At 39.1% G+C, this 25,384-nt stretch overlaps 1 protein-coding gene and 1 long non-coding RNA gene across 6 annotated transcripts in view; both read left to right on the top strand.

Moving 5' to 3' along the window:
* LOC139473568 (uncharacterized) overlaps window positions 1–25,384 on the top strand; it is a 481,685-nt gene that overhangs the window by 227,740 nt on the left and 228,561 nt on the right. The gene's annotated exons all lie outside the window — the stretch shown is intronic.
* LOC139460799 (ciliary microtubule inner protein 5-like) lies at window positions 1,211–23,814 on the top strand. 4 transcript variants are annotated; one of them, XM_071242291.1, is made up of 4 exons: window positions 1,211–1,492; window positions 18,899–19,060; window positions 21,991–22,030; window positions 22,551–23,814. In XM_071242291.1, exons 1-4 carry the CDS (start codon window positions 1,446–1,448, stop codon window positions 22,737–22,739), a joined length of 438 nt encoding a protein of 145 aa, XP_071098392.1. In that variant the 5' UTR covers window positions 1,211–1,445; the 3' UTR covers window positions 22,740–23,814. The 4 variants fall into 4 exon arrangements, with proteins under 4 accessions (XP_071098392.1, XP_071098398.1, XP_071098384.1 ...); XM_071242297.1 differs by lacking the exon at window positions 1,211–1,492 and adding an exon at window positions 10,619–10,631; XM_071242283.1 differs by lacking the exon at window positions 1,211–1,492 and adding an exon at window positions 13,490–13,693.

Below are 25,384 nucleotides of genomic sequence, written 5' to 3'. Positions count from 1 at the left end.
ACTTGGTTAATGCATGTCATCGTATCCCAAATGCTAGGATCGATGCTCACGATGTCAATCACTGGATTGTCTGGTGCAGACTCGATTATTACAGACCGCCGTCATATAGCTGGAATATTGCTGAGTGTGGCGTTAAACAACAAACAAACAAACAAAGAAGACAGAGTTTAATACAATATTGTCCAGACTGTCCGGTTCATCAAGCAGGTTATAACATGTGAATACACCCCGTTGCATAGTAACCCCCTATTGTGACTATAATACCAATACATATGTGCCCTTACACCCCCAAACAACCCCGCCCCCTCCTCGGTGCGGTAATCGTATACACACCAGATATTCTGAAGGAGTTCCAATCCGCTTTAGCCGCACTGAACATGTCCGGGTTCGAATCTTCTAATGCATGTAATCTCACTGCCTATCAGCTCCCTAATCGCGGCAATCGATTTGCAATAAACCAGGCTTTTGTTGAGAAAACAATACACGGCGTTAGACAAGCGCCCTGATAAGCATTGAACCGTTAGATGAATTACAGGGCTAATCTGTTCCATCCAGCAGCAGTTTCCTCCCTTGCAATACTGGATTACCGTACACGTAGTGTACTCACTCTATTGACAATCTAGGATTATTCAGGATAATTACTCTCGCGTTGTCCACAGACTTGTAAGAGGCAGGCTTGAATTAATATTTCTACTTCAAAGCAATCCATGCGGTATATGACGTCGTGGATTAAAACACGCCTATGATATAGATTGGTTTCATGACTTTGATAGACAGAAGAGCAGTAAAATGACACGGAAATATAAATATATTTATTTCAATATTGTTTTGTGTTCATAATTTTCTCAGAATTAATTAAATTATTTCCGCAACCTGAACTGATTTACTGATAGTTATATATTGATTTTAGGTATGAAATCGATATGTGTATTCAGTAATGCATGTAGATGACAGCTCTGATTTACGGATTTCGAATTCTTTATTGTTTTATTCATAAACGATTTTTCATTAATATACGGATTTTATTCAGTCTTGATTAATATTAAGACAACCACAAAGATTAACAGGATCGGGTGTGTGGTGTGGACACGACCGAATACCGTGTGTACTAACAACCTTGTCATTCTCAACTCTTCTGAATGCATCACAACACGCGACAAGGTATCCAATGTCGAAGAAACCACGTGATCAAGTGGCTGGGAGGTTAGATTCCTTCGCAACGTCAGAAATCGACAACCGCTGTGCACCCACATCGACCTCCGACACAAAAAGTAGTTCGATAAAGCCGCTAAGTCGATGGGTATTAGAACAGAGTTTGAATACTGAAGCGTTCTCACTCCAGGTCGTGTCAAGAGCGTGTCGGGGTCTCTCGCGAACAGACAGGTGTCATACTGAGATAGTTTCTCAGATTATTCGTGGATAGGAAATATCATTCTAGAAACATCATGGCAAGCGGGATGGGGGCAAGCTATATGCTTGCCTCGTCAAAAAGGTAAGTTTGTTGACCGTTACCTTAGAAACATAACTATATTAACATCTTCATTTTTTAAGATTAAAAATTAAATGTAAAAATATGAACGCGAAAGAACAAACACTATACATTTTGTAGAGGGAAGATAAAGGGAAGGTTTTAATCTCGAACACGTTCAATACCACAATATCATTTGCTGTTGCATATAACACTTACATACCTATATATACCAATATATATTTTGACGTGGTAATGGTAAATCATCCATTTACTTCAATGTAATTCAATTTAACCTACACATTTTTATTCTATCGCTTGAAGGTGATACCGCTTACTAGCAACTCCCCGCCGTGTAAACATATTTTTCACGATGTCATATTATTGAAAGCTGAGATGAGGAATTATGTTAACACTTTAAATTGAACATATATTTATTATTTAACAATACTACGTTTCAATATTACAAATATGTTATCCATAATACTGTCATTGTCTTGACAACAGCGATATGATTAATATCACATATCGATTCATTATCTACCTAATATATCGATTTGAGTGTTACTATGCAACAAGCACACTGTAGACATATCTGACGGATATGTTTGCCGACGAAATCGATTTGCATCAAATTGTGATATTCTGTGTGGGACAATAAAGGTGTTGACATGGCGTCGGTGTAATACAGCCATGTGACAATGCTTGTCTTCTAACATACACACCCTCAGTACTTGGATAGTATTGTAGGCTACCCTAGCAATGTAGGTACACGCTCCGGTGAGTCCAATGGCCGTGGAACCTTTATATATATGTATATACAGTCTCGTTAGTGGTGTCATTGAATGACCCGATTGTGACAACTGATCGGTTGGCGAGGCGTTTCAAAATTGTCCTTTAGAAACACGACCATTGATCGCCAATTGCCGTTAGCTACATTATTGTTTAGAAATACTGGTATCCGTTTTTAGTAGTTTACAAGATCTTGATTATTACAAAGGTGTGTAATCCGACTTTGCGTTGCGGGATTAAATCGGCCCGTATAGTTTGATCAAATATTTATCATCGTATCCATGTTGCTCTATGGAATGGATCAGTAATACTGTGTCGCATCTTGAATATATAATTTAGCGATAGGTTTTGTATTACTTTGTTTGAACTTAAAACAATGTGAACTTAAACACATATACGTGTACAACAATGGAGAATTCAATTACAGTAAACTACGGTTATAACGAACTGAAAGGCATCACTAATTTTGGTTCGTTATAACCGTAGTTCGTTGTAAGCATATATAGAGGTTATCACGCGAGTGTGTTTGGGGATGGCAAATATCCTGCATTAGGAATAAACATTGTATTTAGCGAGCCTTGGCGAGCTAAATACATAGTGTTTATTCCTAATGCAGGATATTTACCATCCCCAAACACACAAGCGTGATAACCTCTTTATCATATAATGTCATTCTTTAATTCTGTGTTTCAAAATCGCTTTCCCTCTCTCACAAACATTACCGAAACATTGCGAGTTTTCCTGGAATGCGCGCATTAATATTTATTACGTCACAGGGTAAGTGATGTGTCAGTCGGACAGTGACAGTAGCCAGTATAGTTCCAACTAAATTCTGTTTCTTATACAGTGGCGAAGCAACATATACAGAAAACAACAGTTGTTTTAAATTGCCTTTTGCGGCAATCCATCAGTCTATTCGCTAGAGTAACTGCCCTTTGTCAAAGGGAAACTACTCTAAACCTAGTCTATGAGACGTCACGGCCACAGTCAGATGTTGTTGACAGTCGGTCTGTTCTGTCATAACGTTAAGAAGTGTAGTCAGATGTACACACGGCGACAAAACGAAACAAGGTAACAATTCAAACATATTTCGGCCAAATACAACTATTTTAATTTGGGGAGAAGGTTTCAAGCCGCAGAGGTCTACAAGCACAGATATGGCTGCTGATCCCGCTTGGCTCGGCCTCGTGCCCTCGCAAAATTGTTTCGAAATTTATATCTCCAAAGTTGCCAAAACTTATAAAATGCCTTAGCTACGTCACAGTAAGACACTGATTTTCAGTATGTTAGACTGTTTTTTTGATAATGATAGCAATTATCCCTGTAGTTTATCCCGATTCCCGATTGTTAATTCTGACTCGATCGCCGAATGACGAGGGCGACGCCATGTTTGTGAAAAGTGAAAGTAGTTCTACTTGACCTTTGATATTTGCATCTCTATCCGCATATGACCCCAAAGGATATCGTTTTTATCCGTTGGCTTTATCCTGTCGAGAAACCTACCCATTATATGATAAATACAGCATAACTACAGCACATTTTAGGGACAAAAAAGTAAGTTCGTTATATCCGTCAGTTCGTTATAACCGTGTTCGTTATAACTGTAGTTTACAGTATTTGTTTTCCCGACCGTTTGTCTGTACTTCTGTATACACTGCGTGTTCCTGTTTGAACATTCCTCATCTATACCTAACTGTCTCTCGACCTTTGGGCCTGCGGACCCGTGAAGATCCGGGGTAGAATAGATCTTCACCAACCCATTCATGCCATGAGAGGCGACTGTGCTTTTCGTAAGAGACGACTAACAGGATCGGGTGGTCCGGCTCGCTGACGTGGTTGACGCATGTCATCGTATCCCAACTGCGTGTATCGATGGTCATGATGTCAATCACTGGATTATCTGGTCGCGACTTGATTATTTACAGACCGCCGTCATATAGCTGGAATATTGCTAATAGGTGCGGCGTTAAACAACAAACAAACTTTGGGGTCTGCGTCAGTGTGTGCCTTTCTTGGGTCTTTGTCCATGTTTGTCGTGTCCTAAGTATTCTGTCTGCGGAGATTCTTCATTCTTCTTTGGGTCGTTGACTGTGTTCGGAAAATTGAGCTATTTTTGGGTCTATTTCTCTGTGCGTCTGTTGTGTCTCAGCTGCTAGTCTGCGTCTACGTGTAGTTGTGTTTGGGTCCATAGCTTTGCCTATGTGTCGTGTCTCAGTTAGTCTAACGTTAGTCCATGTTTCTCTTTGTCTATCGTTAAGTCTTCGTGTACACCTGTCCGTCGTTGTACTTGTCTGTCTGTCTGTCTGTCTATCTGTGTCTGTGTCTCCACGTTGGACCATGTCTCTAACGTCATCAAACGTCTCCTCCTTATATGATTAGAATACAAAAAAATAACCGCCGTACAACGCACTCACTCACTCACCCACCCACGAACTCTCTCAACAAGCGTGTGAGTATAGATTTATTGCTTGGGCACATATAGCTATTACCGTTCTAATGATCTAAAACATGAAAGAAATATTAACATGATGAATTACTACCGCCACTATACAACAAATGATTCCAGGTCAAGATGACATAAATATGAAATATGTAAAAATGATATATGTATAACTGTTGGTCGAACCCACCTCTGATGTATCGGGTTACAAGTCGAGCGGTTTGTTGATGCTATCTGCATATCTTGTGCAGTCAAACTAAACCCTGCTTAAGTACAAACACACTCGAGATCTCGTGGGTTTAACATATTTGAATGGCATGTGTATTTTCGTTTCGTCTGTTCATGACACAGATGGCGACAGACGGACAATGGGCGGACAGACAGATATTGATCGTATGTGTTGATGAGGTCAAGAATAAAGTGACATTTTATGCAAATTGTCAAAGAGCGTCGTTTTTGGAGTGCATTTGAATTGTACATGTGTGATATTAAAAATGTACGTAATGGCGTTATTTATCATGATCAGAAGCAGTTAAACCTGTATAAGAATACTATTTATCATTAAAAAAACTGGCTTCCACTGGAGAGATCTCTCCCTCGTGAGAGATCAAGAGATCCCAAGATGTATCGCTACAATGAAGCTGCATCACAAGGCTTTGTAGACCATTGTGATGTCATCGGTTACCATGACATCAAAATCAAATCACAATCAAATGACTAACCTCAAAAACGTCAAAGACTCGGGATCGATTCCCCACATGTGTAAACTTTGCGAAGTCCATTTCATGTACGTACCCGCAGTCGCATTAATATTAAAACAGGAATATTGCTCAAAGTGGCGTAAAACTATACTCACTCACCAGTCAAATTGAGTCACATTTCCTTAGTTATCACAAAAAAGAACCGATCTGTTTTCCAAAAGACATTGTAATAGAAATAAATTCAGTGATCGTTTTGTTTTTGTAGAGAGTTTTTGACAGCATGAGCCGATACTGGGCATGTAGTTGTTACATACTATAGTTAATAACCGCTTCATTTAGTCAGTAAAAATCAAACAGGTGGTTTTGTTGGGAAACAGTTATGATAGAATGGCTTGCTGTGATTTTGTGTTTTGAGTGATATTCCAGGGAGACACCGAGAATAGACTTGATATGTGTACTAATGAAGACTCGACCCACCCAGCTAAACGTAATAATGAAGACTCGACCAACCAAGCTAAGTGTACTGATGAAGACTCGGCCAACCCAGCTGAATGTACTAATGAAGAAACGGCAAACCCAGCTGAATGTACTAATGAATACTCGGCAAACCCAGCTAAATGTACAAATGAAGACTCGGTCAACCCAGCTAAACGTACTAATAAAGACTCGATAAACCCATCTAAATGTATTAATGAAAACTCGGCCAACCCGTCTAAATGTACTAATGAAGACTCGGCCAGCCCGTCTTAATGTACTAATGAATACTCGATAAACCCATCTAAATGTACTACTGAAAACTCGGCCAACCCGTCTAAATGTACAAATGAAGACTCGGCCAACCCAGCTAAGTTTACTTATGAAGACTCGGCCAACCCGTCTAAATGTACAAATGAAGACTCGGCCAACCCATCTAAATGTACTAATGAAGACTCGGCCAACCCAGCTAAGTGTACTTATGAAGACTCGGCCAACCCAGCTAAATGTACTAATGAAGACTCGGCCAACCCAGCTAAATGTACTAATGAAGACTCCGCAAACCGACCAGTCCATGGCTTACCTTTTTGTCGAGTGCCAGGAAGGGTAGCAATAGCATGAGAGCTCACCGACGTAAAAATGACATTGTCACGTGCATTTAGGCGCATTTTTTCTTTACCTATCATGATAAGAAACAATTCGAGGTTAATTAGATGACCAGGTCTACACTGAACTTTTATTACAATCTGTCTTTACATACCACCAACCCAGGAATAAAGCCGAATTTGTTGTACACGTATTTGTGCCGGAGCTGTAGATAGGACGCCCTGCTAAAGCAATCTAACGGGCTGTGTCTTCTCAATGTCTGACTGACTGAGGCAATATACATACCGTGTAGATTACAATCAGGCTGATAATAACGAATTGCTATGTGTGTAGTAGCTCGTGGGTTATGTTCAGGCGTACATAATGCGGGATCGGAGGACGAGGCTTGACAGTCAACACGACTGACACAGAGCCAGTTGGAGCTGAGTTACAATAATATATAACTTTGTTGAAATGAGAACAGTTTCTTACACCATTTATCGACAAAAAAACTGTTATATTTACTGTTATTTACAGTAAACATGGTGACATTGTGCGGGGTTGGTTGGTTTGTTGTTTAACGCCGCACTCACCAATATTCCAGCTATATGACGGCGGTCTGTAAATAATCGAGTCTGGACCAGACAATCCAGTGACTAATATCATGAGCATCGATCCACGCAATTGAGATTGATGACATGCAAGACACCAAGTCAGCGAGCCTGACCACCCGATTCCGTTAGTCGCCTTTTACGGCAAGCATGGGCTGCTGAAGACCTATTCTACCCCGGATTTTCACGGGTCCATTGTTTGGAAAGATATTTAAGTACGTCGATGTGTGAACGTTAACATACAAAGAGTGTTAATTGGCCTCTCCAGTTTTGTTAGTTTGATTACCTACCCTTTGAGCCCGGGAGTAGTTGAAGTGATTGTCTTACGATTAATATTAAATGTTTTACAGTAAATATATTCCCAGACTCACCAAACGATGTATTTGTGTTTACGACCTTCCACCTTAATTTGGTTGTGTGCTTTACGCCTGTAAATAATCGACTCTTGGACAGATGAACCAGTGATTGATGAAATGAGCAACGAGTCACAATGACACCCAATCAACCTATAGGCAGCGCAAATGACCATCCGATCTAATTTATCGTATTCGACATAATAAGCACCCCGCTCTAATAAGCCCCCACGGCGATATTTGCTAATATATTGGCTAGTGAACAATCCTAATTACCACCCCTTCCGATTGATCAATGTACGCAAGACTTATTTATTCATGTATAATACGCACTCGTGTGTTATATGCACCCTTAATTGTGGGAAATTACATTCTGGAGAATATATCTGTAGCGTATCATACGCACAGATATTTCTTTTGCATCATTTCAGGCTGTCGGCATAAACCACGAAATTTACGATCTTTCAACTCTGTTCTTTTTCTCACCAAATTGCGATGATTGATGCTCATGGTATCAATCACTGGATTGTCTGGTCCACACTCGATTAGTTCCAGACCGCCGTCATATATCTGAAATATTGCTGAGTGCGGCGTTAGAAACAAACCAACCAAACCAACCTAAGCGGATCGCGTTGTTAGCCTCGGTGACGGTTTGGTTTCGTGTCATTGTACCCCAATATCGTGGATCGTCGCGCAAATCACTTGACTTGTCCGGACTGGATTATAAGAATCACATCTTAATGGTTACCTTCCACTTTGAACGGGATGAAGACGACATGTATTGATACAAACACACAATTACACGTACGTGCATCCCTGGTCATATTTGAGTGATGTACAATCGGGACTGAAGCCATCCGTTACTATATTTTACGCACGCTTCAGTTACCCTGAAATTTAATTATTTTAAATTTTAATAAACATGGTCTTGTATGTGCAGTTGTTCCCCCAATATGATTATGAAATTTACATATTTACATAAATTTATAATCAATCATATTATCATTCAATTTACATACCATAAAAGTCACTGGTCCCACGTTTGTTTGTTTGTTTGTTTGTTTGTTTGTTTGCTACACACTAATGTTCTCTGTGAAATACTGTGAAATATTGGGATCAGTGATCACACGACCAACATACTGCAACATGTACAGACGTGTCGACAGCCCGAGCAGGCAATTAACAAGTCATATTTCTGACACTAAACCGGTATTAAACACAGGGAAGGCGATTTGTCATTGTGTGGAGGGGCAGGCCCATCTCGTTAGAAGAGTGTTAGTGGAGCTATTTGATTCCCGTGAATAAAGGCTATTCTTGTTCAAAGAGTCGATAACTATCAAATGTGAATGAACTGCAACTAATACGTTCACAATGAAAAAGAGAATCGAATGAGAACAATAACATTTGACAATTTTAAAATTGATGGTTGAAAAATGTAAGCAGGTAAATACCTCATAAGTATGTAAGAAATAAATAAATAAATATATAAGTAAATAAATGAATGAATGAATGAATGAATGAATGAATAAATAAATAAAAAATTAATAAATAAATAAATAAATAAATAAATCATAGTCTGCAATAATCATGGTCTTACCGAACACATACAGGAAAAACCGAAACTTTATTCTCGAAGTACGCTTTACAAAGACGTGTCATTTCTGGTGTCCCCGCCGTGATATTGCTGGAATATTGCTAAAAGCGGCGTAAAACCATACTCACTCACTCACTACAAAGACGTGTTATCAATTTTTCTTTGACAGTTATAAATGAAGTCGCCAGCAGCATGAAGCAACTCCAATATAAAACTCCTTGTTTCAGTCCTCGACTGGATTAAATCTTGACGTTGGTCGCTATGCAATTAATCTTTTACTGCAATTTACATGACCCTGTTTGAGTCTTGATCATTATCCGGCTTCACGTCACGTCACAAATCATGACGTTACGTGCAAATGAATAGAAGTGGGGTTTTATCGTTATATCGTCTCGGACCGCTCTCTGCAATCCGATCAAAGCCTTATCGTTCAGTACAACTCTCCCCATCCCGGCAAAAGTCAAAAGTCGCAGGAAAGTGGTTTTAACTGTTTATACACTAAAAATAATTTTCAGCTGGATTGACATCGATAAAAACGTAGCTTCGCTTCACAAAGCGATCGTAGCGCTAAGTCTGTCGTAATACTACTGCAAATTGAAACGAGGCCAGTATAAATCTATATTAAAAACTTAATGGCTTTGTGTATGCGATATGATATTACTCAATAATTCATGAGGTCTGTCAAACGTTCGATACCTGTATGTATCAAGTCTGATTTATATTTACATGGTCAACTTGCACTCCACCATCCCGACAAATCATTTAATTAAATATTAACTTCAATATTATTTTGCGTTTTTGGAGGTTTTAACGTAAAAATCGGTGGTCGTGTGTAAATCCACGAAGTGTCGCGGACTTCAAGTTATAGGCCACCGTCATGTAAATGCAATATTGATGAGTGCGGCGTTAAACAACAATCAAACAAAATCTTTGATAATCGAAAACGAAGATAACAGTATGGAACCATAAATATTTTGTTAACTTTGTAAACGAAAGAATTTAATATCTGATAGTTTTACCTATCAATGCACACCCTAATAATTTCAATGGCTGGAATGTATGTACGGTAGGCGCCATAGACAAGGAGCTCAAGTGCGTTGCCAAATAAATATTGTGTCAGTTCCTTGGAGAATTCAATGGAACAGCATTACTCTCTGAATTAAGCGTATTAGACATGAACCGCGATCATTATCCCCTAAAGACCATAGCAAAACAATACCCGTCTTACAATTGTTGTATAATATTTTCTGCACAACTACTACAACCTTTATTGTTACCCAGCACATAAAGAGTTAACAATTGTGCTTTGATGAGAGTGTATTTTTGACATTAACCACAAATGATTCACATATTGATATATGTGTTCATAAAGTTCTAGAAAAAATGAACGACAGTTTTGTCGTAGCGTTCAGGCAGTTTGGTTCACTATATTGAACCGGTTTACAAGCGTTGGGGGTTAATGAGTCGCGAGACAGGCGTGTCTATCATTCACGAAGTATAGAGGGTTAACTGATTGCTCGGACTGGCTTTACGTGTGAGGGTAAAATATTAATGAGAGTCAGAAGTTGCTGCTGGAGAAATAGCACAACATCGTGGATAAACATGGTGGAACGGTACGTAAAACCCTTTACTTTAGTTTATATTTCTGATTTCAAATTACAAACGATGGTAACATTACGTTCCATTTTAACATTGAACGTTTGTTGTAAAGAGATCCTGTTTCCAAATACAACGATCGAGAAAAGTAAATTATTCACTGGTATAACTGTCTTGCAAATGAACGTTCTGAAACAATTTTGAGTTGTAATCTCTCCTTCTATTTGCAAAAAGTATTCATTTTTTGGTAAGTGTATTGTTAATTATTGACAATATATGGATCGGTCCATGTTTGATTAATCATAACTGTAAATTTAACCGTTAATATTGCCTACACGCAGTTAATTCAAATATGAGAATGATTTATATATGAATACCATATATTATTATAATATTTATATTTATATGACAGTTCCACTACGCTTAATGTCAGTGGTGTTTTGGTGAAGTGGAAATTAAACACAGTATTCAACCAGGCGTCTGTATACCACAAAGTAATCTAATACAGCAGACTGAGTTTAAAACTGAATTAATCTACCAGCTATACTGTTATGTGGACATGATTAAACTGAATCCTTTTTTATTTGTCCTCAAATTTATTTCATTTCATGAATGAAAGTCGATATATTAATAAACTGTTTTTACAAATATTGATTTCTCAAAGGCACCTTTTCCCGTTAGAATGCGGTTAACTTTAACCTACATAGTGTATGTAAATAAACCTTCAAACGGGAGATTAATTTCATCTTCAGCTCAAATAACGTAATGCCTATTTTCGAATAAGGAATTTGTTGCTAAGCAACACTATCGTCATGTTCAGTGATGTAAATATAACTACGGCTAATTTTCAACTTATTGTATGAAATATTTACCATTGTCGGAAATCTATTTGAATACACGTATTACGGTATCACTTCGATGTTGCTGCGTTTTATCATGATTGACATTAAACGTCCCTTCCACTAGTTAGTTTAGGTTTACCGTAATGCGAGCCCTGAGATATAGAGGATGTGTGTGATAAAGAAAATGATGATGATGATGATGATGATGATGATGATGATGATGATGATGATGATGCTTCTACTGTCAATATGCCCAGCACATCTGATGATTGTAATGATGATAACAGTACACTTATAATAATTACGATGCTGTTGATAATATGCAGTGGTAACAGCAGCTCGGTGATGGTGATTATAATAAGGACAACAGCTAGAATGTCAACAATTACAACTTATACCGTGCAGCTTCGACAGCTACAGCTGTTTCACCCTCGGCATCAAAGTGGCCCTCTTTGTCTCGCACCACGGCGCGTAGTTGTAGGATGTTACAGCACACTCATTCTTCGATCGGAGTGCAATGAAATCGTGCGTTTTATTAATAAGAGGCGTTATCATAACGATGATGGATATGGCGATGATAATAATGATGATGATAATGAGGATAGTCAAACCACTATGTAGCATAGTAGTGTCATTGTCAGCAATACTAATAGTAAGATATGAAAATATAATGATAGTAAATAATTATAGCGCAGTGTATCTCCCATAGCTACTGCTAACGCTACTACTACCACCACTACTACTACCACTACTGCCACTGCTACTCCTACAGCTGCTGCTGTTAATGCTACTGCTACTACTACTACTACTACTACTACTACTACTACTACTACTACTACTACATCTATTACTACAACTACTTTTCTATGTTTTGTTTGTTGTATAACGCCGCAGTCAGCAATATCACGGCTATGCCATGGCGGCGTGTCAACATTCGAGTCTGCAACAAGTGATTGATATAATGAGCAATACCGCGGCTATATCACGGCGGCCTGTCAAAATTCGAGTCTGAAACAAGTGATTGATATAATGAGCAACATACCGCGACGCCGCCTACCAAGTCATCGAGGCTGATCACTCTATCCCTCTATAATTAGCCGACCCGTGAAGATCCGGGGTAGAATAGGTCTACAGCAACCCATGCTTGCCGTAAAAGGCGACTATGCTTATCGTAAGAGGCGACTAACGGAATCGGGTGGTCAGACTCGCTGACTTGGTTGATGCATGTCATCGATCCCAAATGCTAGGATCGATGCTCATGATGTCAATCACTTGATGGTCTGGTCCAGACTCGATTATTTGACGGTCATATAGCTGGAATATTGCTGAGTGCGGCGTTAAACAACCTATCCTATAATTAGCCGCCTCTTTCGACCAGCAAAGGTTGCTGGGGTGTACTTTTGAGTATATTTACGACTGCTTCTATATACGCTTGTCAAGACGATCGAAGAGGTGAGGCTACAGAACGCGTATAGGTGACACTGTTTCGAGTCCGCGATATAATCAGTGTTGTATTTACAACAACCATATATAGTTAACAATTAATCACCAGCCTCGCGAATCGGTCTTGAATAAGTCAACAACCGTTGTCTGGTGATTACATCAATCATGCCGATGCCACGATATCGATTTTTTAATTCTCAGCCTTAATATTATATTCACGAATTCATTATTTGTTATTCCGCATTCTAAATGCACGTTGATGGATTTTATCAGAGTTATATTCTTCACGTGGCAAAATCCGGTTACATTTTCATTTATGAGGAAAAGGTATACAATACCGAGGGGGTAATTCCGAAAGATGGAAAAGCCATTTTGACACTTCGATCTCTTAATAACACCTTGAATCGGAAGCATATCATATTCATCATACACTTCGATACTGTCGTTGGTAAAGCATGTATAGCAGGTTTATGGTTTTACCCTGTTAATAAACACACCTGGAACAATCACTTATTTCATCTGCATTGTAGTAACCGTAGCGTTATAACGGGGGACGGGACTACGTCCGTGCATGCTGTGACACAGTGTTTACCTGGACACTTGAACAGGTAGCATGGTTGCTAGTGTGAACGATTGACTCGTAAAAGTGAACGGTAGTCGTGTTTTGAGTGGGTAATTGTCTAAGTGAAACGTGGAACAAGGACACTGGAAACATAATCGAATAGACTGGTGTACACATCCCATACAATGCAGCGGCAGACGACAGGCATTTTATTTTCTTTCGTAAACAAGAGGTAAGTTTTTGACATTTGACAATGATATGGACAATACCCAGAGCCGAGGCGGGGTAGCTGGCAGTGACATTCGCGGTGGGGGAAGACAAAATAGAGCATTTTAGGGCGCACATTCCTAATTATAAAGCCAATGAATACATTTGTGTGTTTTAATATACTGACTTACCTTACCAAAGTGTTGATTTTGAGAAAAGATCATGATTAGTCTATTTATGATTACACAACGTCTTTTTGAAAGTAGTCAAATGTAAAAATTACAAATGTTATATTTTGGATAACCCTTTCTTGGTGAAGTACACGCCCTCAGAGTGGGGCACCTAATCGACAGCACACAAAGTCAGCAATCTGACCCACTCAGCCACCGAGGCTTCAACAAAAAGGAAGTCCCACAACTGGTAGTCTAGATCACGTACTTTGGGTACCCCTCTGATAAATGTAAATTGGCACGCTCCCATAGTCGAAAGCTATGATTACACAATGCCATTTAGAGAGTGGTCGAATGTAACAAATGTTATATTTGGGATAACACTTGGAAACTTTCTTGGACTCAACCCCAAAAAGTACTAGAACTTGTACTTTTCCAAGAAAGTGCTATCCCAAATGTAACATTTGTTTTACTGATGTTTATCTGTACCATATTGAAATTAACTTGTCCCCATATAACAATGAGAATAATACAAAGGCCTGCCTATACACAAACATATACACTATTCACACTCGGTCCCGGACACTTCTGTCTTTTCAGCATACATAGAGATTATAATATGAGTTTGTGTGCCGTGCTGATTTTGACATGAATATCGAAATAATTTCTCCTGCCAGAACGAGGGAAATACATGAATTCTAATAATTTTTTAAATATTTTTTCAAAATATAAATAAATTGAAAAAGTAGTGTCTTCTATATTAAAAATGTGCCTTTGACCTAAAGCTTATACCATGACGTTATTAATTATAAGCACATGTGAGGATGGGTGGTAGACTAACGCTATATCTCTGAAAATATATGATTTTGATAGAAACAAATAACTCCGTTTACATTGAAAAGGAGCCTCAGTGAGATGGAAGATTCAGAACCCGAGGAACAGCTAGACTTGCTGTGTTTAGAGCTGTAGCAATGCAGTAAGGGCTGGGCGGAAGGGAAAATAATATGGTTAAGGGACTGGGAGACAGACTAGATGGATACGTGAGCGTGCTTGGTGTCATCAAAGAGTAAAAAACATATTTCTTTCTTCTCAAGAAAATATGTGCTTTGAAAATTGTCTGATCTCTCCGCCGGAAATGTGGTGACGGGAACTATTTAAAATTAGAACTTTTCTTTCTTTCTTACGAGATGAAACAGTTAGAATGCAAGATAACTAGAACGTACGGATAGGACGTGTTCTTTACGTAAGCATCATGACTTGGGTGATGAGTATCAGTATTTGTTATTAAAGTTTAACTGCATGAAAGTCGTTACAAACAAATTATTATATCAAAGGTCTGATATAATAAAATTGAAACACTTATCCTCTACCTTAAAACTTGGAATATTACGTAAAATTGCAACATTTTGTCAAATCTTTTAAAATAGAAGTTTTCACGATATAGATATTTTAATCATTTATTTCAAATATATGACAAATATGCGGTGGGATATCGGCCAAGAGAGTTTCCGTGGGCCCAGGGGTCGGACGTCAGGGTTAGATACGGGGTAACTGGTTCACATACACCTCCAGCTATCTCACAGTCGCGATACAGGCTACTCTCACGCCATCAGTGGAAACAGACTGTATATGTAATAAGTTGTAACACCCTCACTGTTCATGTCGTCACATCTCAACAGTACCTGATAAACCTCCTTTACACCACTACCAACACGTTTACAGCCTGGTAAGGAGCTTGGACAGACTGGAGTATATGTGTTTATTGTCTGCAGATAGGGCTCTTGTGCTAACATTGCCTGCAGTCACGCACTTAGACCCGAGTTATAAATTACAGGTGTTCAACATAACTCACACAGCGTTAATAACGGCGTACTTGTTTTGTCGACTAAATTTCGATATTTTTATGCATTTTTCCAGATGGATATATCTGTTCATTTCGTAATTCCATGTTGTTCTACGTGAATACTTTCTATGTCACAACCAATCTCATTAACACAGATCTTAGATCTTGCTGCCGCTAAACAAAGCGAGAAGTAAGATCTTAATTAAGAGTTTAATGAGATTGTTACAGAACTGGTGTAATATGTGGTCAGACAGTTCTAAGTTTCTACAGTCTAGTCACTGTCCACAGGAATCTGGGGCGGTACTGGTCTAACTAATTTTGCTTTGTCTATAAAAAGAGGGAGTGAGTGATGGTAAAATATACTCAATAAAATGTCATTATTTGAAGCTAACCCCTGGATTCCTGTGCTCAGTCTACACATTTAGGGGGTAGCCCGGGGTAGCCTTGTGGTTAAAGCATTTGCTCGTCACGCCGAAGCCCCGGGTTCGATTCTTCGCATGGCACAGTGCATGAAACCTATTTCTGGTGTCCCCAGCCGTAATATTTCTGGAATATTTTCTAAACGCGGCGTAAAACCATACTCACACACTCGCTCTGGCATGTATGTGCTACATCTGTATATCACGACCAGTTCTTGTATTGCTTACATGTGTATCACCACTGCTGTTCACTGGGTTACGATGTCAATTGTTTTTACAAGAGTACAATATATAATTAACTTTAGATAAATATACATAGAACAATTTAAGACATAAGGCATGTTTAGATTAACACCAGGATGAAGGGTTTTAGAACTCATTCATGAGTATAGAGGTAAATTAACATAAATATCGCAAGTGTTTAGTACTGATTTTGGAAAATAGTCTTGCCACTTTATGGGTATTGGCGAACTTATAATACTATTCGGGGATTATTGTTATCCTTAATTAATCTTAATATGCATTCTATCCAGAATATCCATTTATGTAAAATGCAGTGGCATTATATTGTGTAATGTGTGCTGTGTGTATAAGCAGGACGGAAATATAGCAACAAACTTTCTAACATAATTGTTTTTATAGCAAACGCCATATCACTGCTACCTGTTTTACTAATATGATCACATATGCGAGTCGGGTAACGTGAAGGGCAATGTAAACTCATCCACTATACTATACAAGAGTATTAAAGAGCCACACTTCTAGTGAGTGAGTAAGTATGGTTTTACGCGTGTCGGGAATCGAACCCGGGTCTTCGGTGTTACGAGCGAAAGCTTTAACCACTAGGCTACCCGGCCGCCCCAGCCACACTGCTAAAAATAAACATTCAAGATAAAGACCCGTGAAGCAATCCGGCAATCCTTACATCAAGTTGAATAATCAATATTTTTTGTCAGAGTGTTGCTATTTGAATACGTTATTTCTAGTTTCCCCAACATTCAAATCGAACGTGTTGCTCGGATGTTGTTTCTCTGTTCTTGTATGGAATGTGAGATGACTATTGATGTGTCAAAAAAATCAAATGCTGTTTTGAAATATGTAAAAGTGTTTAAACATATGTAAACGTCTTCAAGTATGGTGTTTGAATGGATCGATTACTTGAGTATGTCTAATGACATGTAATAGTGTTCAATTCGTCTTAATGGGATGTGATATATACACGTAGTCTCGTACACTATGCTAGTTAGGGCATTTAAAACAAAAATATCTTTGTCATTTTTGACGGCCATTATTAAAAGAATATTATGCTATGAACGCATCACAAACAGGCATTTTAATGCGTAACCCTACACATAGAGAACTTCATGCTTTTTGAAAGAATGAGAAAATTAATAGTTTTACGATGTTGTTATCTTTTATTCATATATTCAATACAAGCCAACAAATATTAAAACTCTGTTTCCCATGTTATTAGCTCATACTAGTACATGTATTTGTACCTTTATATACATATGTGTTGTTTAAAAGAACCAAAAATCAACAGTTTTGAAAACAAACAATAACCTTATAAGAAACAGAAAATTAACTTTAAATGTGATGCTGTTCTTTGGTTCAGCAGTGTATTCCACGTGTCCAGTCACCCTAAGCCTTTTCGTCTCGTCCCAATAGACTTTCTCTCTCCCATATTTTGACGCTGACTGTTGTACTTGACAAGACGCTGGTGTTGCTAATGTTATCGATCCAGAAAGTTTCTCTGCCAGACAGATTAGACCTGCAAATACTGTCACACGCCGGCAGCAATCCTTGTTTGAATCAACTTATCATTATCTGCGTGCAATGACCTCAACGATCAATCGGCAATCGCTGATTGTTGCTCTCTCAGTACACAAGCCGCGTGGGTTGTCATTGACAACGTATAAACTGTGACGTAAGCGGAAATGTTGGGGATTATTTACAGCGTTTTATGCCACGCACACAAATCGAACACTTTCGCGAAATAATTAATAAATGAGATCCTATTTGATAAATAATGTATTTGTTTGAAAAGGTGATTTAAAGTTGTTTGTTACCTGTTTCGCGTTACAGCGGTAATCGCGAAGGCATTGTCAAGTAGGTCAAAGGTAATAGGTCACGTCATGACCTTAGTGACAGTCGCCTCGCTGTCAATTATTGTTTACAACGCAGCGGCGTCAACGAAGCGTGAAAAAAAGAGTAACAACGGCGGTAAACATTACAGTCCAGTGAGGGCCTTGTAACAGATACATTTCGGAATATATACGTGAAAACAGGGACTGTCAATACCAAACTGTCAGGGATTTACAAGGGACAGTCGATCAGTGTCAACCGTTAGACGGAAATCAATGTATCTGAAGCGGCAAATCTCTGGCTATTAACAACCATAAACGTGCATGACGGGACACAACTGATCGAGGCGATCTGCTGCGCGAGGCGTCGCACTGGCTTTGGAAAAATATTCGTATTTCATTATTGTGAATGGACAATATATGTCGGCAACAAATGCATAGTCACAACTCCAGATCATAAACGCTATACATATATATATGCGTACAGAAAGTCAACTGAAAATCGTAAATCCGGATTTTTTAGCCAGAAAAGTGTAACAACAAAATATACACGATTGAACAGATCAGAACAGAACAGTCCATTTCTTTCACTGTCAGTTGAACAGCAACCTCAGCCGAAGGTTCCATCTCCCAGCTTACCGCCATGTTTAACGCCAACCCCTCACTCATCACTGCAACCCCTCGTTACCGTGTTCCTTCTCTTCGTCCTCGCAGCGCCTACCATGACAGCTGCATCCCCAAGGACAAGCAGCTGGCCGCCCCTGCAGCGTCCAGCCGCAACTACAGCGAGGGGGACTTCCGCAAGTGTGACAAGGTGACGCAGGATACCATCTGGAAGGAGGGTGTCTCGTCCGAGAAACGTTGTCTCAAAAACTGGTAAGTAGAAAATGTTTTATTGATAGAATATTTTGCGATTCATGTACAATCTGAAAATGGAACCATAGGCTTAGGCCAATTGCCAGACCTAGCAAGTTTGATTCAAGTCGTTCAAACATTTTGTTTGTAACTTAAATGTTAGGGTGTACAGTGAGACCTCGTTAATCAGGACAGTATCGCACCCAGTGGAATTGTCCGGGTTAGCACATTTCTGGATTAACGAATCTTTGGTACGGAATCATATTCCTGTATATCCCAACAAGATCGTCCGGTAGTCATGGTTACCAGACTTGTGTGTTTCGGTTGATTTTTGGTTTGTTGTTTAACGCCGCACTCAGCAATATTCCAGCTATATGACGGCGTTTTGTAAATAATCGAGTCTGGACCAGACAATCCAGTGATTAATATCATGAACATCGATCCACGCAATTGGGATCGATGACATGCATCAACCAAGTCAGAGAGCCTGACCACCCGATCCCGTTAGTCGCCTCTTACGAGAAGCATAGTCGCCTTTTAAGGCAAGCATGAGTCGTGTGTTTCGGACTTAGGAGTGTTCACTGTATGACAGTCGAGCCGTGTATAAATACCGCAGCAACACAGAAACGAGTCCCTCATTCCATACCATAACGTCTACGAAAACTGCGCTTTAGATCGTGGAGCAGTCCCTCTTTAAAGTGACCATGAATTAACAGTGAAGTTTATTTGTTGAGTGGACTATAGACTGAAATGTGAAGGGGACGATGTGTCATTAGCGTTTTTTGTTTCTAGTATTATTATGTTTTAGTAAACTAAGAGCCCAATATCTAGCCTCGATCTGGGATCCTCTAAAAAAATTATAACATGTTGCAGAAAATACTGGACAAAAATTAATTTTGTTTCAGGTTCAGAAATAAGTGTGTTTGAAAATGTAATATTGTTCTGCTCCTTCTGTCGGAGAAAAAAGTTGTAGTAAATATATTCCGTCGCACAGCTAGTTCTAGACGCTTTAATTAGTGACAGGTGTGACACCGTGATATAATATGTGTGTAGTATGGGACTTTCATTTAGTGTTTGCTTGTTCTATATCAAACAAACAAAGTGACGTGTTAAGGACTTGAATGAAACTGGAGGATATTTCAAATTATATTCACACGTGCATTCATAGTCATTTGGGAAAAAACCTGTTGAGCTGGATGACCTAAAGTAACACGTGACTTAAATACGTCACAATGCCCTTTCTGCACACGGCACCAGTTTGGACATATTTGTAGAAAAAAAACCAGTGACGATAGGAATAGCACGACACTGTATGTAAGTCTCTTTATGGGAGGTAATAAACCATTCTTTGGTGACTACCTTAGCACATACTCGCTAGCGTTAGCAACGTTCATAGGTTTACACAGCAATACTGGAGAGGAAGGGGTTCGTCCTATAGACATTCGTTAAGTTCGGTATCCTTACATTCCTGTATTCTCTCTTGCGTTAGTAAAGGAGCGTAAATGAATGCATGTGCATACGTGTTATCTCTGTTCGATCGACTAATTCAGCTATTACGACAGTTGAGGCTCATGACTGTTCGTGTGTCTTATCATGAGCTTTGCAGTGGCCACCGGACTAACCAACGCGATATATATCTTAAATATACTTGTGTCTATACCAAATGGATTAGATCGAACTTCTAAGACCTGTGACAGGGATTCCATTATGTTGCCAACCCAAGTACGGATTTAAAAGATTATCATATTCAGAATGGCGTCATAACATGAGGGGAAGTTGGGCGGCCAAGTCGTCATAGGCACCGCAGTTCACTGTGCGGAGTTGAGTCTCAATGTATGCAAGAAACCAGTTGTCGTGGGTTCAAATCCCGGCTCGACCTGACCATTTTTCTAAGTTTGGTAGCACCATACCTTTTGATCTTTGGTTTTACCAAAGTGTTAAAAGTCTAAAGCCTGCATCATCTCGGTTTTTCCTGCCGGAATATAAATGAATAATTTTTATATACTTGTGAACTAGATTTTTGGTTAAGATTGCACGTGTAGTATGTTAATATCAATGAGTAGACTTCAAAACCTCGTTTTCGCATCCTCAAATTCGTAAGCAAGGGATCACTTTTAAAAATTAAAATAATTCCATTTTATTGTTTTTACTACCAAACGTTTAAATTGAAGAAATGAAGACACAAAAAAGTGTAAATCAAAAAAGAAAAGACAAAAATTATATCTGACCTGAATCTTGCAGAAAAGCCATATCTGCATAGCATTTTAGCAGTGTCATTTGACCAATCGTCGGAATTCTATTCAGTATTCAGTTTGTATACCCATGGGTATGCTAGTTATATAATTACTGCATCATTTGCCGCCTCTGGATGGTAATGATAATATATTATGGCTCTAAATCTCGGGGACAATTAAAATATATTCCAGTCGGGATCATTACCTGATATGAAATGGGAAACTCGTTAAATATCCTTTAACTATTGCCAACACAGGCTGGAATATCGGTGCAGTTATTTCCAGTGATTTTTACTGAGCATTACAAATCTGGCTTCATACTGATTGGTCAGTTCACACGTATTATTCCATTGTCTTCGTAGTTTGCGAAGTGACCCATAGCAACATTTCCTCATATAAACTCATTGTCGCAAATAATAAAATATGACTCTATCCATTGTTTATCATGTCACAGACGGTTTTAGGTGACGTCGTTTCAACACTTTGTCTTCACTTGTGAACGGGAAATCCACATCTTTCTACAAGAGGGACTATGGGTCCTATATATAGAATAATATTCTAAGCTACTCGCAGCTCGTTATTACGAATTATCTGTCTCTCGTTAAATTATGATGAAAGTCAAGGGGCAGATAATCCATATTTCTCGGCAGCTCCGACATAACTTTCTATGCGTGTACAACAGAATATTTAATGGTACTATTTCCATATGTCTTTCAGGGAAGATAACTGGGGTTTCCTCACCGAATTCGATGCTAAGGTAAGTTGCCCAAGCCGCATGTCTGTCAAATAATGATTTGAAATAATGTATAAGAAAGGGCATCTCAAATTTCCATGTTATGTTTTGATAAAAAATCATTTCATTCAAAACTGTTTAAATGTTTAAATCATTTAGGCGATGATAATGGCGGCTACTACATGTAATCTATGATCGTGGGTCCGAATCCGGGTTCGCCTGGTTTTGTTTGTAAATTTATCAGCAAAGTGGCAAAGACCTACATCACTTCGGGCTTTCCTCTCGCATCAGGGGCGGTCGGGTAGCCTAGTGGTTAAAGCGTATGCTCGTCACGCCGAACACCCGGGTTCGATTCCCGACATGGGTACAATGTTTGAAACCTATTTGTGGTGTCCCTCGCCGTGATATTGCTGGAATATTGCTAAAATCGGCGTAAAACCATACTCACTCATATAGCTGGTGCGCGGCGTTCAACAAAAACAAAACAAAGGGATCATTATGTGTTAATAATAATAATAATAATAATAATGTTTATTTTACACAGGGTCAGCCCAAAGAGAAGGAGGAGACTCCCGAAAATCTAACCATCTTTTCCGATGAAATACCTAACACGAATTCCGGTAACTATGGCAACCGTATAGCCTCAGATGTCGGCCATGCTATGCAAAAGATGGAACATAAGTTTTACAGTGACAACAGAAGAAAACGGAAGGAGGAACTTATATGCTACTGAACATAAAACTTTCGGCACACTTCGGTAATGTCCGGATACCTTGCATCGAAATTGGATGATTTGCCAACAGGATGGCAGATGCTTCTGGAGTGTGATGCATTTTCAAAGTGATAATACAACTTGTACAATATGTCCACAGCTGGACAGCTCAGTAATTAATAATGCTCCGTCCAAAAATATAGCACAACGTTAAGTTCAACAGATACGTAAGGGGACACACTGTGAACGTCGAGTGCTTAACACCCAGGGGCCCGTTTCACAAAGCGATCGTAGCTGTACGACTGTCGTAAGTCTGTGATAGTATAGTACTTGCGGCAGTCGAAGCGCAAGGACTGCTTTGTGAAACAGGGCCCTGGAGTATTGGACCTGAAAACGAGGCGCGCCATCTGATATGCTATCTTTCATAACCTGCCTTGTCAAAGCATATTTGCGGATAAATCTACTTTCTCCAAAGTTACCTTATCATCAATTTACTACACCGTTATTGTTGACTCAGAGAGTAGGAATTAGTGTGCAAATTTAACATGCTATTTACTAATGTAGACATTTTTGTGAACATTGTTAGCACATTTTATGAGACTGTTTTCCGTTGTTGCGTTCTGTTCATGTTTTTTACTTGTTTATGAGTTAATACAATAGTAGTCTATTTCCCGACACCTAATTCATTGCTATATATTTGGAACAGCAGATTTATTCTTTACGTTCACATGTTAATTCGAAAAACGTGATTTTATAAAATGATATGTCAACGTTAAGGCATGCGATGATAAGAACGCCAAATAACCATGCACGCATCAAAGTCTTGTCTGTGTGGTGGCGTACCAGAAATTCTGTCTCAGCAAATACACGTAACCAAGATATTTTACTGTGTATATAGTCTTGTATATTCTGTATTCAATGTATATTGTACAGTTTGATTCATGTTTGTACATTAATTTATGAAAGATTTCAACAAAGCACATTGCAGCTGTTTGTTTTATGCTTTTTGAATATTTTGTTTAATGTTATATTTTGTTCAGTGTTTATTTTTAATAATATATATAGTAAAACCAAATCTCAAACATCAACCTTGAAAATTATCTAGAAGAAATATTTTTTAGAACTGAATGGTCAGATGAATAAATTGAAATTTCTCAAATTATATATTTTTCTGTTATATTGTACTGTTATATATACTACTCAAAATAAGTTAAGGATCACCTGATTCTTTCATATTACTATAGTTAATCTCTCATGTCATGACAGATTAACTTTACCATTATGAAAGAATCGGGTGATCCTTAACTTCTTTTGAGTAGTATATCTTTTGGTCGTTTGGAAAAGGCGTCCGAAGGTTCTAATCGCGGAGAATGTTATTGAAGCTACAAGGGCGCCTAAAGAAGGTGTGAGCACGTTCAGATTCGCCCGTTACCTTCAATAATGACCAGGAATCTGTTCCACAAATCTATCGTAGTGCTAAGATTAGCGTAACTCCCATACTTAAACACAGACGTACGACAGTCATAGTGCTACGATCGTGTTGTAAACGGGACGCTGGACGTTCTTGCTCTTGACGTAGCACGTAGCTGGGCGTAGGACGTAGTATGTCCGTTTACCTGAAGGCGGAGGCAGCCCATCCTGGACAGTAACAGTGAATCTGACACCTTTATGTCTGTGTACCTGAAGAGAGCAGCCCATCCTGGACAGTAACAGTGAATCTGACACCTGTATGTCCGTGTAACTGAAGGCGGAGGCAGCCAGTCCTGGACAGTAACAGTGAATCTGGCACCTGTATGTCCGTGTACCTGAAGGCGGAGGAAGCCAATCGTGGACAATAACAGTGAATCTGGCACCTGTATGTCCGTGTACCTGAAGGCGGGGGAAGCCAACCCTGGACAGTAACAGTGAATCTGACACCTGTATGTCCGTGTACCTGAAGGCGGAGGCAGCCAATCGTGGACAGTAACAGTGAATCTGACACCTGTATGTCCGTGTACCTGAAGGCGGGGGAAGCCAACCCTGGACAGTAACAGTGAATCTGACACCTGTATGTCCGTGTACCTGAAGGTGGGGAAAGCCAATCCTGGACAGTAACAGTGAATCTGACACCTGTATGTCCGTGTACCTGAAGGCGGAGGAAGCCAATCCTGGACAGTAACAGTGAATCTGACGCCTGTATGTCCATGTACCTTAACCTGTAACTTAAGATCCTACACCACAGTGGGCGCGCAACCAGAAACAGAACGATCTTCAAAATAATTTCAGTGACCTTGACCTTTAATGAATGTCAATCAAGATCTTAAAATATTACATCTTCAATGCCCACCCTTAAGAAGATATGAACCTAATGCCATCCTTCAACAGTACATTGAAAAACATCTTTCAGTGGAAAACAGAATGTCACCTTCATTATCAGTATGCCCCAGGAGTTCGGTGAAAAACAAACTTTCTTCCGGGCTATGACCTTCCAACTTTAACATGGCTGATCAGTGTTTCCAAAACTTCAAATTCTGACAAAACAATATATTCCAATGCACACTGGCTAATTTCACCAGATCATTATCAAATGGCAAACAAATGGTAAAAGGTAGCTTCATGAACATAGTTACCATGTATTCCGAACAGCCTCTCAATCAAGCTTGGACCAGACAAACCAGCTAGTGACA

The sequence above is a fragment of the Haliotis cracherodii genome, unplaced genomic scaffold, assembly GCF_022045235.1.
Source record: "Haliotis cracherodii isolate W230 unplaced genomic scaffold, xgHalCrac1.p SCAF_1, whole genome shotgun sequence".
NCBI classification, from domain to species: Eukaryota; Metazoa; Mollusca; class Gastropoda; order Lepetellida; family Haliotidae; genus Haliotis; species Haliotis cracherodii.
The sequence above is the reverse complement of the archived record's forward strand: the minus strand, read 5'-3'. Positions and strand labels throughout refer to the sequence as shown.